This window comes from Melozone crissalis, unplaced genomic scaffold (genome assembly GCF_028551555.1).
Source record: "Melozone crissalis strain CALT ecotype California unplaced genomic scaffold, PUWL_Pcris_2 ptg000018l_1, whole genome shotgun sequence".
NCBI classification, from domain to species: Eukaryota; Metazoa; Chordata; class Aves; order Passeriformes; family Passerellidae; genus Melozone; species Melozone crissalis.
Window position 1 is genome coordinate 5191270 of NW_026535796.1, and position 13894 is coordinate 5205163.

A 13894-nucleotide genomic window follows, 5' to 3' on the forward strand; every position below is an offset into this window, starting at 1 on the left:
CTGTTGAGTTATTGTGTTTCTTTTTTATTTGTGAAATTTGTGAATCACAATTTTATCTTAGAAATGAAGTGCAGACTCAACCAAGAACATACAATGCAAATGCATTGCTTGATATTTAGGTAAAATTCAATGTACAAAGCCAAGTGTTTGCCCATATGTGTATGTGTACTGTTGAACCAACTGGTTTTATTTTGGTATGAAAGTGTTATACTGTATTAACCAAGGTATTCTGATTAAAACCCAAGTACTCACTTTTTATATAATTTTAACTTGAATTCTGAATTGTGGGTTAGCATTTCTGTACATTCTGAATTGAGGTTGTGAAATAAAGCTCATGAGTTTGTAGCATTCCTGGCATTTAAGAGCATTTTTATCAGATTTCGTCCATTTAGGAGAAATGTTGGAATATTTTTTTTAAGGAACTGAAATGATGAGTAGTAATGTGACAGAAATAGAAGGCAGATTCTTCATGTTGTCATATGAAAATGGACAAAATTTTGCTCGTGTTCCTAATTAAGATAATGGAGTGATTTTTGCTTGGAAGAATGCTTGGTCAGAGGAACAAATAAAAGAAATTTGGTGGGTGGTGCGGGGTTGGAGAGAATTACATCCAGAAGTTGGAAAGCAAGGACATTCTGTCATCTGAAAACTTGAATTGTCAAAGAATGTATGGAATTTTAGAAATGAAAATATTTAGTGACATCTTCAGTTTTGGCTATGAATAATAATAAACTGTTTGTGATTGAATAAGTTCTGGCAAGAAGGTTATAGCCACTTGCACAATATCATGAGCAACTGCAAGTTTATCTGCACTGTGCTGTTCTCTCTTTTTTTTTTTTTTTGTAACCTTAATGGTTCCAAAGTGTGAGCGATTTCTTTGAGAAATCTGAGCCAGTTTTCTGGTGAAGAAATATCTTTAAATTCCAAATTCTCTAGGTCAAGCTGGAGATGACATTACAGATAATTTCAGCTGTAATGTTAATGGGAATGCTGTAAGAACTTGAATTATATTAATATGAGGAGGACAGCCATTCTTTTGTGAAATGCATGATCTCTATATTTGGAGAGATTGCAGATCAGCCACACTTTGATGTGGAAGGATCCTGTTCTATCATCCACTTCACCATCTAAAATGTGCCACAGGGAGTATTTAATGTGGAACTGTGTCCTGTTAAACTGTTGTTTAAGAGAGCTTTATTTTAGGTACATGGTGTTTTTTAGGTAAATTGAGTTTTAATAAGCTGAATTACATCGAGAACCTTCAGGGAGTTGGGGCAACCATTGGAGTGTGCTCCTGTTACCTGATTTTGTTACCAGTTCCCAATAATGCAGTACTTTTCTGAATCTCTGAGAAATGTTAACTTCTGGTAAAAATGCTAACATTTTGGTTTGAGTTTTCTTCCTCCTTATTAATTGAAGTGTTTCTGTTTTCAAGGGAACAAAGGAAATTGAAGGTGAAGAGGAGTCTGGTTTAATTCAGCCTGCAGAAGTATTTGCTCCTAAAAGTCTGGTGCTGGTGTCCAGATTGGATTATCCAGAAATTTTCAGGGTAATGAACTTGCAATTGCTATTTACAATATATCAGCAAAAAAATCTGGTTTTAAATGAGTAACAATGACAGCACTTTTGATGAAAAAGATCTCACTCAGGATTGATCTGGGAATTTAAAAACAAAAGTAGCTTTAGATTGAACTAGATAAAATTCAACATCTGTGACAGTAAATAGCCCCTGTAGGTTCAAGTAGTGCCTTTTTACCCTCCAAACAATTTTAAAACTGCACAGAAGGAGTGGTAGAGATTTTTTTGGGCGCAGTGTACTCTCTAATGAAAGGAGTTATTAGGACAAAAGCAGACAATATTTGACTAACTATATAATGGTAAATTAACAGTGAAAATCTAGTTCTCCTCCATATGTAAAGCAAAATGTCCAAGCCTCTTCCAGACCAAATTAAGATGCATGACCAAGATTTAGGACCTTGGATTACTTTCAGCTGGTGAAATATGACTTATCTGAGATAAATGAAAAGCTTAAATTTCTCCTAAGCTAATACATATGAACAGAAACAAATAAAGTTCACTTTACAGATGAGGGGAGGAAATCATTCAGCAGTTGTCTATAGACATTGAGGATGACTGCACCATGGGAGATTAAAAGTCCTTGGAGCCCAGGATTTTGTCTCTCATAGTGGCCCATGGCAAGTGCAAAGCAAAGGGGGTAAGAATAGAGCAGGCTGTAGAGATAATTCCACAAAATGCTTTCCTCATTCAATGTGAATAGTAGTTAAATGACATCCTGAACCAGAGGTGTTGTTCCTGTGGATTTTTCTGTAATTAGTTCACTTTCTTAACATTCATATTTTACAATAACCCATGGCACAGAGTTTCACTGTTTAAGTATGTGTGATATGAAAAGTTACTGTTGGAATTATTTCTGAGAACTACTAAAATATTTGCTGATTATCAAAGTTACAACAGTGAAAAGGCAAAAGATGCTGTGGAGGAGTTATTTCCTTTTGTCCAAAGGCTTCTTAGAATGTCACGTTGATCTGGATTGAATTATTAGTAAAAATGCTAAAGCTGTATCTGTGATTTCTCAATCAAAATTTGATCCACTAATAAAGTATGCTGAAATATTAATGTAATATTAATATAAATGTATGTACATTGATATAACAAAATTAGGGATGTAAGTTAGATAACATATGGAATTATTAGTGGTTTATACTGGTCTTAAAATGGGCCTCAGAAGCTCATTGATTAATCATGGTTCTACCCTGGAAACCAGTCAGGTTTTAGTCCGTTAGAGTTCAAAGCACAGATGAAGCTGTGTTGATTTTTATCATTTTTAACAGTAACTTATAATAAACTTATAAACAAAAAAGCAAAAACATTATACCTAGAATTTCTTTTAAAAAACCATACATCCCTTGCAAGTAGCCACGCTTATTTTTTTAAATGAATTATTACCTCTGTGGCAAATTACTTTTGTTGGAGGGTACTTCACTGCACTAGTAACTATTAAGAACTTATTTCTTTAAAGATGATATACATAGATCTTTGAATAATTTGACCTATATTGCAGTCTGATATATTTTGTCAACCTTTCTAGGCTTGTCTTGGTTTGATCTACACCGTGTACGTGGACAGCCTGAATGTGTCACTGGAGACTCTCATTGCAAATCTCTGTTCATGCCTTGTCCCTGCTTCTGGAGGGTCTCAGGTAAGTGGGGAGGGGGGCTAGGGGGGGAAAGGGTATTTTTCCAGTTAATTTAATTTATGAAGAAAACAAAAAATAAATTCTTGAGATATTTTTGAAGAAAAAAAGATCATAGTTCAGCTGAGTTCTTTCCCTGTGGCCTGTGAGTGCTTTCCCTGTGGCCTGTCTTCTAAAGACAGCAAAAATTCCATTCCAGGATAAGGTCAAAGGGTTAATTTTGTCACTGAGTTGGCTTTTACAGGGCACGTTAACAAATTAAGCAGTTTGTATAAGTTTGGTTTTTAAATAATAAAGTGTTCAAGAATATTTTTGCTTGCTACAGAAATTTTTTAAAGGCTTTTTTTTTTTACCATTTTCTAACATAAGCTTCATATCTGTCTATTTATGCATGTTTGTTCCTTGATGGAATTTAGGATTCCACTGTCATTTCTTTGATAACTCATTTAAATTTCTATTTTCATTATTTGTTTTTTTAAATGGTAAGAAGTAACTCAAATGGGGTTTCCTCAGAGGAATTAAATATTGCAAATTGTCCATGCTTTCAAAAACTAAAGTTTTCTAGCAAGCAGACTTCTTTCTGCTTTTCAGTTGTGTTTTCTGTGAGCAGAAAGTCAGGTTTGTTTCTTGATTTATTTTTTATAAAATATTCCTATACATTTGTGGGGTTTTGGTAAGCCAGTTGAGTCTTCTGTGTTTGGTTTTTGCTTTATGCTGTGACCCTGATGGGAAATTATGGTCCTTACTATGAAACATACCAGAAAGCTACATGTGCAGATGGCAGCATTTTAAAGTCAATTACATACACAGCTTCCCACTCAACCTATGCGGTTTTCAACCCTCCTGAAATCCTACAGCTTCCCAATTCTGTTCTGGTTTTGGCCTGTCCCTGGCTGCTGTGAGACTGCTCTTACTACAGGAAGAGTCAGGGTGTCCTGTCAGCTTAGTCAGGCTCTGCCTTGCTGCTCTCCAGGCTGCCACCTCTGCTTTTTCTGTCCTTATTTTTGGTTTTGAAGGGGAGTAATCAGATTTTATCTCCTCATCGGAAACCCTCTTTTCCAGTGGTATTCGAGCCTCTTATTTTTGGTTTTGGTGATCCGCTAAACTTCTGGCTGTGCTTCTGTCCTGTCTTTTTTCTCCCTGTCCATGAATGCAGCTTTTCTCTGTGGCTTTGCTCTGTTAGAAGAGGAAGGAAAAGTCTTGCTGCTGTGGTTGTTCTTCCTTCTGCTTTCTCTCTTCTAATAAAATGCTCACTCATTTCCAACTTAAATTTGCTACTGTCAAACTGTCATTTAAATCAGAAATTAAGTGTTTCTGCTTTTTTTAAGCTTTATGCTTGCAGGACTGAAGGTGAATTATAGTGAATTATATCTTTTAGGGTGGGAACACTCTTGCAGCATTTATTTCCAGAAACAATCAGCTGTGGAATGGGTTACTGACCTGCATCCAGGCCTGCTGCTGCAGTGCTGGGTAGAGTATCTCTGCTACAGCTCAGGGACTTGTTTGGGTTTACTGGGGAGATTTTTAAATACCTGCTGTGCAGCAGGCAGAGCTTGCTGCCTTCCTACATTCCCCACCTTTGCTGCCATACAGAGTGAAGATTTACACACAGAAATGCCCCCAGCCCATGGGAGTCTGGTGAGAGGGAGCTGCTTGGCATCTCTCACTGCCTGAGTGCCATGTGCGTTTGCTCACAGCAGAGTGAGGGTGTTTTGCAATTGCAGAGCTGTTTGGGATGTGATACTCAAGTGCACTCCTTTCCCTCCCATTTCCTGCCTCCCTCCTGGGAGTGTTCTTGTGCTGGAAAGGTAACTGAAGCTGTAATTGTGCTTCAATGTGCAGAGCAGGGGCACAGGAGTAGCAGAAGTGCCCTCTTCAGTACCCACATGTCACAAGTATGTTCATACTCAATGCACACCTGAGGATGGTAGAGAGCAAAGAAATTCAGTTAGTAGTACTGTGCATTTTTCTGATTTAAATGGATTTTAAACCTTTTTATTCCCTGGGAGATTTTTTTATTGTATTAATAGAAATGTACTTTTAACTGCCTTCAAAGCCATAACTATTTAACTAAGTCAGTGTAAATGCAAGGGAGACACTGTCATGCTCTACATTCAAGGGGGACATATCACTGTGTCCAAATTATATTTCAGATCTCTATTTGACTTTAAATTTCTGTACCCAAAATAAATAATTTTTGCAGTATAAATCACTTGTCTGTATGATGACAGCTTGTTAATTCTATATAAATTAAATTTTAAAAAATTCTTTCTACAGAAATTGTTTTCTTTGGGAGCTGGAGACCGACAGCTGATACAGACTCCTCTACATGATAGCCTTCCTGTCACAGGCACCAGTGTGGCTCTTCTCTTTCAGCAACTGGGTATGTCTAGGCCTGCTTTGAAAAAACCCTATTTTTCTAAATTATAAAACGAGATGTTTTCTGTTCTAATTCAATTCTAATCATGTGCCAAGAAAGCTGCATGGTAAATATTAATTTCTTTCGAATGAAAGAATGACTGACTGTGCTTTTACCCCCTAAAAGACATTCAGAGAACCTTTTTGTGCAGCCTGCTTGTGGTAAGTTATCTCCAGTATTAGAGAATCATGGAATTGTTTGGGTTGGAAGGAACCTTTAAAGGTCATCTAGTCCAATCCCACCATGTAGTATCTGTAAGTTACAGGGGGCAGAAGTGAATGTGTCCCCTGTGTAATCACAAGAACATTCCTGTAAAAAGATTCCCTGCTCCACTCCCCTTGGATACTGTACAAACTCCAGAGAACACCAGGAAAGTTTGTAAAAAAGCTGATGTGACCAAAAAGTTGCTATAGTGCTGTTGTTATCTGTTACTCCCAGTCTTTCAAGAAGATGCTCTAACACAATCCTCACCAAAGGTTTTCTTGCTCATTACAATTCCAACAGTGCATCACTTACCTGGATACCTCAGTACTGGTCTTGTCTGCCATTAAATCCTGACAATTTTAGTCTTCATTCCATTGGTTTGTGAAGGGACTTGGAATCATAAAGTTGTAGCAGCACTGGATAAAGGCACAATTAATAATCTTTTCTGATCCTGTGAACCTCAGTTTTACTCTCATTTACTCTCAAGCAACCAAATGGCCTCAGGATATGTGTTGTCATCCATTCTTCTCTCAAACAGGCAGTAAGAATGGATGGAACCACAAAAACATTGGTGAACAACACTAAGCTTATGTCACAGAAAGCAGTACCAGATCTGATGAGCTCAATGCCATCTCCTACTAGGATGATTTAATTGTATCCTTCCAAAAAGAATATTATTCCAAAAGGAAGATTTTCATTTTTTAAATAGTAGTTTAAATAAAAGCAAAATTGTGGCTAAAATGGCATATAGGTGCTACTTAACTGCTCACTGAGGTTTTACTTGCCTTATTATGTCAAGGATTGCTCTGATCAGATTGCAGGCAATGTTTTGAATGTGGACAGACCTAAGTAATTTTTCCCCTAATTTTTCTCCTTTTCTGAAGACATAAAATGTGGTGTAAGGTACCATAAGTGCAGCAGGTTACACCATGTGGTGTGGTATGTTTTTCTGGAAGTATAATGTGTGTGATAACTGATTTGAGGCAGCTTTTTAATCAGTTCTAGTGAAGGCTGCTATAAATGCACAATTCAGAAAATGTCAAAGAAATTGAGGCTTTCAGTTAGTTCTTAGGTAATTATCCTGTCTTCTGGCACTTGGCTTTTGTGTGGCAAATTGGGATTTGAGTGTTTTGTCACAGGATCAGGCTGAGGAAGCCAGTGAGGACAAATCTGAAAAGTCATTGTATGCATCAGATTTATAGAGGGAAGCCATGAAGGTGGAGCGGAAATGTAAAAATATGGAAGAGAAAACTAAAGCCAATCTTTTTCTCTTGTCTTACTGAGAGCTTATTTTGCAGGGCAAGTTTTTAAAATTCCTCTTGTTGTGTATAGAAAGGAATAATAAAGGAATAACATATGAGAATTTAGCATTCTTTCCAACACATACGGTTTAATTTAATGTTGTTAACCACATGTTATTAGAGGGTTAATGTATACAGATGGATGTCATGTAAATTCCTAAATCCACTGTAGCAGAGTAGTGAAGAGTTTGGAGTTTAACCAGGACTAGATTGTTGTGCTAGCAGTCAAAAATCCTTTATATTTTGAATTTGTGTCATTTCTAATTAGCTCCCATATACTTTTCAATAGCTATACCCCCAATTTACAGCTTGTCTACCATCTCATTCTTCTTTTCCCATAGTCCATTAGCCTTTTTGCTGTCTGTGGTTTTGCTGCTCTTCTGCCTTATTTTGTCCTTCTGACTTCCAGTAAATGTTTGGAGGTTTTGTCTTTCTGGCTTTTTGGTGCCTTGTAAGAAGCATGAGTCAGTAAGCCCGTGTTCACCAGATGTCCTTTCCAGGGCACATGAGGATATGAAGATCAGCAGAAGGAGGGGGAGAGAAAGGGAGATAAGGAAGGAAAACTCAGTGCTCAGTTTTCTAGTTAGTGATGCCTCAACTGGCCTGAAGAAGGGAGAGACTGAGGAAAGTGCATGGTTATAAAACTTGGCAAATCTTGTCACGGGAAGTTTATAGGCTCACATCCTGTTTCCCTGAAGGGGATCATGTAAGCTCCTGGACAAAAAGAAAAGTTGTCTCCCTTCTTTTCTGTTGCAACTTTGTCTTTTTCAAGACTATAAGAGCAATCAGGAATAGTTTATCTAATGGCCTTGTGGGGACCCTCTTGGTGTGTCTCTCTATTTTTTGGTGTGGCAAGAGTGGAAGAACTGCCTGGGAATGGGCCTGGTATTAGTTAAGGAATGTGCAAATAAGTTGGCAGGTAGATTTTTTTAAAGCAAGTACTTGAACTCTTTGTAAAAGGCTGATTTTCCCCCCTCCTAGTATTGACCACTGATATTTTTTTTTGTTTCTTTATGTTTTGGGGGGGTTGTTTGGGTTTTCTTCCCATATGTGCCTCAGTTGCCAGTTGATGTATTTAAGTATCTGAGGATACAGCACAATGATAAAATTGTCTTGTGTCTCAAAGGACACAGATTAGAAAATGTTTGTGTTTTCATAGTGAACCTCACTTTTCCAGAACAGCCCAAAATTCCATTCCCATGTAGGTGGTGGGCTGTCATCATGTTCTTAGTGCCAAGGCTGGTTAATTCCAAGTTTCTGTCTGGATCTACTAAAAAAAGAGTTGTTAATACAGCTACACGTGCCTGTTTGCAATGGTTGTTAACACTAAAAGGAGGACCAGGAAATATGAACCGACTGTTTTATAAATAAATTCTCATTTATTCTCACCTTTCATGTAGTCTTATGAAGAGTTAAAGGCAGTGGATCCAGAAGAGTGTGGTAGAACCCACTGGCTCATCCCTTTGAGAAAGTTTATTTTCCTAAGATAAGGCCTAATTCTTTCTGCTGGAGATCACAGCTGAACTTGTCAGAAGTTTTTGTGCTTTTTGGAACAATATTCACACTGGCTTTATTTCCCTTGCCTGGTTGGAACAGGAGCTTAATGTGTATTTGTCTCTACAACCTGGGCTAAAGCTTTCTAGTACTTTTTTTGTTCAGTACTTCAGTGGCAGCTGTTGTCCCATCCAGTCTGGTGTTCAGGACACAAATATTGACCAGAGCATTTGTCCAATAACAACACGTTCAGTGATTTCTCTGCTGGCACAAGGCACTTCATCCTATCTCAGAGATTAATAGAAAATTGAAGAGTAGCTAGAAAAATATTTGTGAACTGCATAAATCACCTTTTTAAAAATAGCTCTTTCTCGGAGAAAGGTGGGCAGCAAGACAACATGTATCACTATGAATAGATACAAAAGTAATTTCACCATTTATTTTGAGAAATATTGTGCAATAGTAGCCTCATCATGCTTTTTCTGCTTGGCAGGATAACACCATGTCAGCAGATGACCCTCCCTGCATTACCAAGTGCACAGCATATCTGGAAACAGACCTTATTTGTGCTTAGGCGTTAAACTGCAGTTGGGAAAAATATCCCCAAAGGTTTTAAGCTTAGTAATAAGGAACAGCAGTCTTTGACATTTTAAATCATACCTTCCTTTTTTTTTTTATTTAAAAAAGCCTAATATATAGGAATAGTGTGACAAAAACCAGGCCTGTAGCTGGATCACTAGAAATTATTTAATCAATAAAGGATTAGGTAGAAAAACAGGAATCATACTGTTACTTTTAAAAATAATGTGTGGCAGCAAGAAGACTTTCAGTGCTCTTCTATTTGTTGTTGTCTGTTGGTAAGATGGTAAGTATCTATAGAAGCTTCAAAATGCAGTAGCTTTCTTCAGGCTCAAAGGAGATTTAGGTTATATTGAGGTTATATTTCTCTCCTGTCTCACTGCATTAAGTGTACATTCCTAAGTTTCTGCCTTAAGCTCTTTTCTCCAGACTCCAACCCTACTTGCCTTCTCCATGTGGGTATTCAGCAGGGATGTGTTCAGTCCTTTGAGTCTGAGACGTACACCTCCATCTTCCCAAGAGACAGCTTTTTACCCAAAAGAAGCCAGGACAAAAAAATTAGTGACCTAAGGAGCAAAAAAAAGCCTATGGTTTAGCCAGCATGTTTCATTTTTGCACATTTCAAGGCCTGGTAGCATGAATCACGCTGCTAAGCTGAGAAGAAATTACAAAAATTTATTTTCCTGAAGAATTTCTCTCTCCTTTCCAAGTGCTTAATCAAAGACAAAAGAGTTTTCCTTCCTTTGCTTCTTGTTTAGACTCATATCAGGTCTGCTTTCCTATGTCCTTATTTCCCCTGTACTGCTTTGTTTGCTTGTGCTTGTTTTCCTCCTATCTTAAATTCACCACTGAGGTTATTTTCAGTAAAATCATATGGACTTTGTTTTAAAAAGAAAGTAATTTTTTTAAGTGGTGAAAATGACACATTGAAGTAAATTCTGCTTTGAATCTTCTGGATGAGGACACAAGGTAAGGGTGCTTTGGAATCCAGGGCTGTGTAGAATAGATTAAAACATGGAATGACACAAACGTGAATGGTCATGGTAGATGGAGCCAGGTTGGTTGCTTGGCAAGTTTGTCTTTGATTTGTCCAAACTATGATGTAACTGGAAGTGTTAAACACCATTTTCCTTCAGCCTTTTTATGTGTCCTAAAGTATTTTTAACTAGAAATGGTGTGTGTACCATTAGACAGTATATGGAGCCTCTAAAAAGGGTACTCAAAAATAATATAGTATGGGTGAAGACTGCAGCGTCATGAAATATCTGTAATTCCAGATCTCAAAAGTGATTGATTGATTAAACTTCTAAAGATTGTTACAGTTGCACAAAATATAAATACTAGGGCAGATGTTTGTGGTGATGGCGGAGTTGCTAAGCAGGGAAGTACTTCAGTACAAGCACTTTAAATGCTCCACTCCAGCATTGATGTATTTTCTTAATGTGACTGTTCAATTCCAAATTTCAACACTGTGACTTGGGACTCAGAAGTTCAGAGTGTTCTCTGTCCTTTTGCCCTGCTTGCATGTTCTTGCCCTTCTTTTGCATCAGAGCAGACACTTCTCTGACACCACAGAGAGCTGCTTAAAATTAAATAATTAAACAACACGAAGCAAGCAGAAAGAAGTGAATTATTTTTCATGTGTCCATGGAGTGACCCTGACACAGATGACTTTTGTTGGTTTAAACAGTCATGGAGCCAAACCCAGTTACTGTTACATGGTGATAAACCCAGTCAAAACATGAGATTGTATATTAGTTGTCATACCTGTTTAGAATTTTTTGGAGTTGTGTATTCAAGTGTACAGAAGTAAAAGAAATGCTGTGTTTTCTAATTTTTCAGATTTGCCAAAATTTAATGAAGAATGGTGGAGGTGTAGGTGTTTTTTTTAACATAATGCATACTGTAATTATTTTATGTTCAAAAATTTGTTTGGACAAGATCTTAATTGCAGCAGCATTATTTTAATTATTTTTTAATTGAGATGTGCTGCTCCAGCTCTGTTTGGAAGTAGATATTTGTATGTTCCAAGGGATTTGAGGCTGACACGCTGCACTTTACAGCTTTGGCTAACTCATGAAAACCACATTTTTAGGATGGTTCTGTAGTTGTGCCAGTATCACACAGCAGATGTTCTGCTCTCAGAAGAAATCTGTGCACAGGCTGGAGCTGAGCAGGCTCTGTCCTTGGTTCTTACAGGTCCTGTTTCCTTTGGAAGCTGCTGTGGCACTGGGCAGCCCCAGGGAGGGCACCACAGCTTCTGGTGTAATTGATTCTGGGGAAGAGAACAAGATTTTAAAATTGTATTATTTTCTTGTTCTTAAAACATGAACACTGATCAGTTTCTGCATTCTGCACTAAAAATGGCTTCATCTGTTAACTGTCTTTCCAATGTTTTATTGCTTCCCAACCCCATGCCTCAGAAATTATGATGTGATCTACTGGGGCTATAAACAGTGAAAGCGTCCAGCCTATAGAGTTACATAAACAGTGTCACCTTACTGTGATAATTTGAAAATAACCTATCAAATCAAAAGGAGAAAAACTGAATTGTGGTGTGCCTCAAATGAGTTTATTTTTGTGGTAGCTAATTTTTAAGCTCACAGTATTTGCAGGACATGCAATGCTTTACATTTTTATTTTGAATGACAGTAAAAGTAGCCCTACTGCTTAAAAAGTGTAGCTTCCTTTAGAAAACATAAATACCCAAATAAGGTAGAGTCTGAAATTAATATTTAAATTGTTGGTCATGTTACAGCTCATACTGGATTCTAGGGCCTGCTGTTTGAGCAGTGTTAGGGTTTTCTGCTGTACTCTGTCTTTGTAGTTTACTCTGTACCATAGCCCATACGTATTCACCATTTGCTGATTTTTACATCAGTATTTTTCAAGGAGAAGTCACAAGCTAGAGAAACAGGTGAGCACCAAGAACAGGCTGATACTAAAAGATCATGAGTTATTTAAGGTTGGAAATTAAAAGGTAATTTCTGACTGTAAGATAAGAAACATCCTGAAACACCTCCTGTTGGGAATAGTAATGCAAAGCACTATCAGTGCATTTAAGATGAAGCTTGATCAGTTTGGGGTTGTCTGATATAGCCATGATAGGAAAAGGCTGGAATCTTTGACTGTTTATAGGCCCTTCAGTCCCATATATTCTAAATCCAGGATATATTAAAATACCCAGAATTTTTGCTTTTGGCTTTGTTTGTTGACACTTTGAGTAATGTTTTATGTAATAAAATAACTTCTCATTACTTTAATTCTGGTTTAGGGAGATAAAATGTTCAGCCTCTCATGTAATGTATTTTATGCCAACAGATGACAATACCAAATTACTGTATAAATGGGAAAAGACATTCCTGATGAATATATATGTGTATTTGTATGGCTGGGAGACATTATGTAAGGGTCACTGCACAGTCAGCACGTGAGCTGGCTTATACTTGTTGACTAAGAAAATCCTGGTGTCTTTGACATACAGCAAGAATATTTTAATATTTCATTGTGTAGGGCAGCAAAGCAATGAGAGATGTAATCTGCAGAGCATGTGAAGAGTCCAAGTGCAGGCATTTTCATACATCAATACCTATAACAGGGAAATGCACTAAGGGTCTATGTGGTGCCCTTTCCACATCTTATCTTTATGAGATTTCAGTGATATGAACCAGAACTTTTTTTACTGTCAGGTTGTTTACAAACTTCTCACCCAACTCAGTTTTTTTCCTCTCCATGAAACATCATGTATCCTGTGATGGGAGCATATATAACTTTTGTTGGTTTTTAGCAGCATGTGTAAATTGCTAAAAACATGTTAAATGTTTAACATGCTAAAGCATGTTAAATGAGGACTGTTCTATTTAAGTGTATTCACTTCTAATCAGTGTTTGATCTTAATAAATTGTATACTCTCCAGCCTATGGGACCTGGCATCACATGAGTGGATGCTGTTGGCTTATGTTCCACTTTCAGTTTAAATCCCACTGGCTGGTGAGCTGCAATTAGCTCCATAACCCAGGCAGAGAGAATTTACCATTCAGGCTTTCCAAGTAGATTTGTGTAGTCCATCAAAGAACAAGTAGATTATGAAGGGATTTGATGTGGCATTTACTGCTAATGGGGCCTTACTGCTGCAAGAGCAGAACAAAAGGAAAGTGTTCTTTTAGATGCTGTTGGAAATAAAGGGACATTGTCATAGTGAGTTTTGTACAGGGACTCTTCTGCCTTTCCCAGTAAAGGCACTTTGTGGACAGTCACTGAGGCTTCATTTCCCCAGCAGCCAAGCAGATGATCCTGTCTGGAATGTCCATTTCCAGTTGCGCAGTGCTGCCCCATCTCCTTTGCAGAAGTGGTGCTTGACTCAGCCATGCCGAGCAGTTTTAGCTCACCAAGTTAACAGAAAATATTTGGAGGGTGGAAGGAGGGAGGATCCCATCTGTTTTGTGTCAGCAATCTCAGGTTTGGTTTGATGCTGTGGTTAAATCCTGATGGCCAAGGGCTGCAGTGGGAGCAGACCCATCCCTGTGCTGGCCTGAGCTCACTCACTGCTCTGAGCTGTGCTCCAGGTGCAAGGGAAGCAGCAGCAGCAGCATCCTTGCCAGGCAGAGCCAGAGATTCCAGCCAGGTAATGCCAGACCATTCCTTCAGTGCACCCTGCTCTGGTTCTGCTTGTTTGACACCCTG

At 37.9% G+C, this 13894-nt stretch overlaps 1 protein-coding gene across 7 annotated transcripts in view; it reads left to right on the top strand.

Annotated features, from left to right (window-relative positions):
• The window catches only part of SBF2 (SET binding factor 2), a 231008-nt gene that overhangs the window by 110314 nt on the left and 106800 nt on the right, over positions 1 to 13894 (top strand). For all 7 annotated transcript variants that reach the window (XM_054275684.1, XM_054275687.1, XM_054275689.1 and 4 more), the window contains exons 4-6: positions 1436 to 1549; positions 3110 to 3220; positions 5492 to 5597. In XM_054275684.1, coding sequence (XP_054131659.1) covers positions 1436 to 1549; positions 3110 to 3220; positions 5492 to 5597 — 331 coding nt within the window. The remainder of the gene's footprint in view (positions 1 to 1435; positions 1550 to 3109; positions 3221 to 5491; positions 5598 to 13894) is intronic.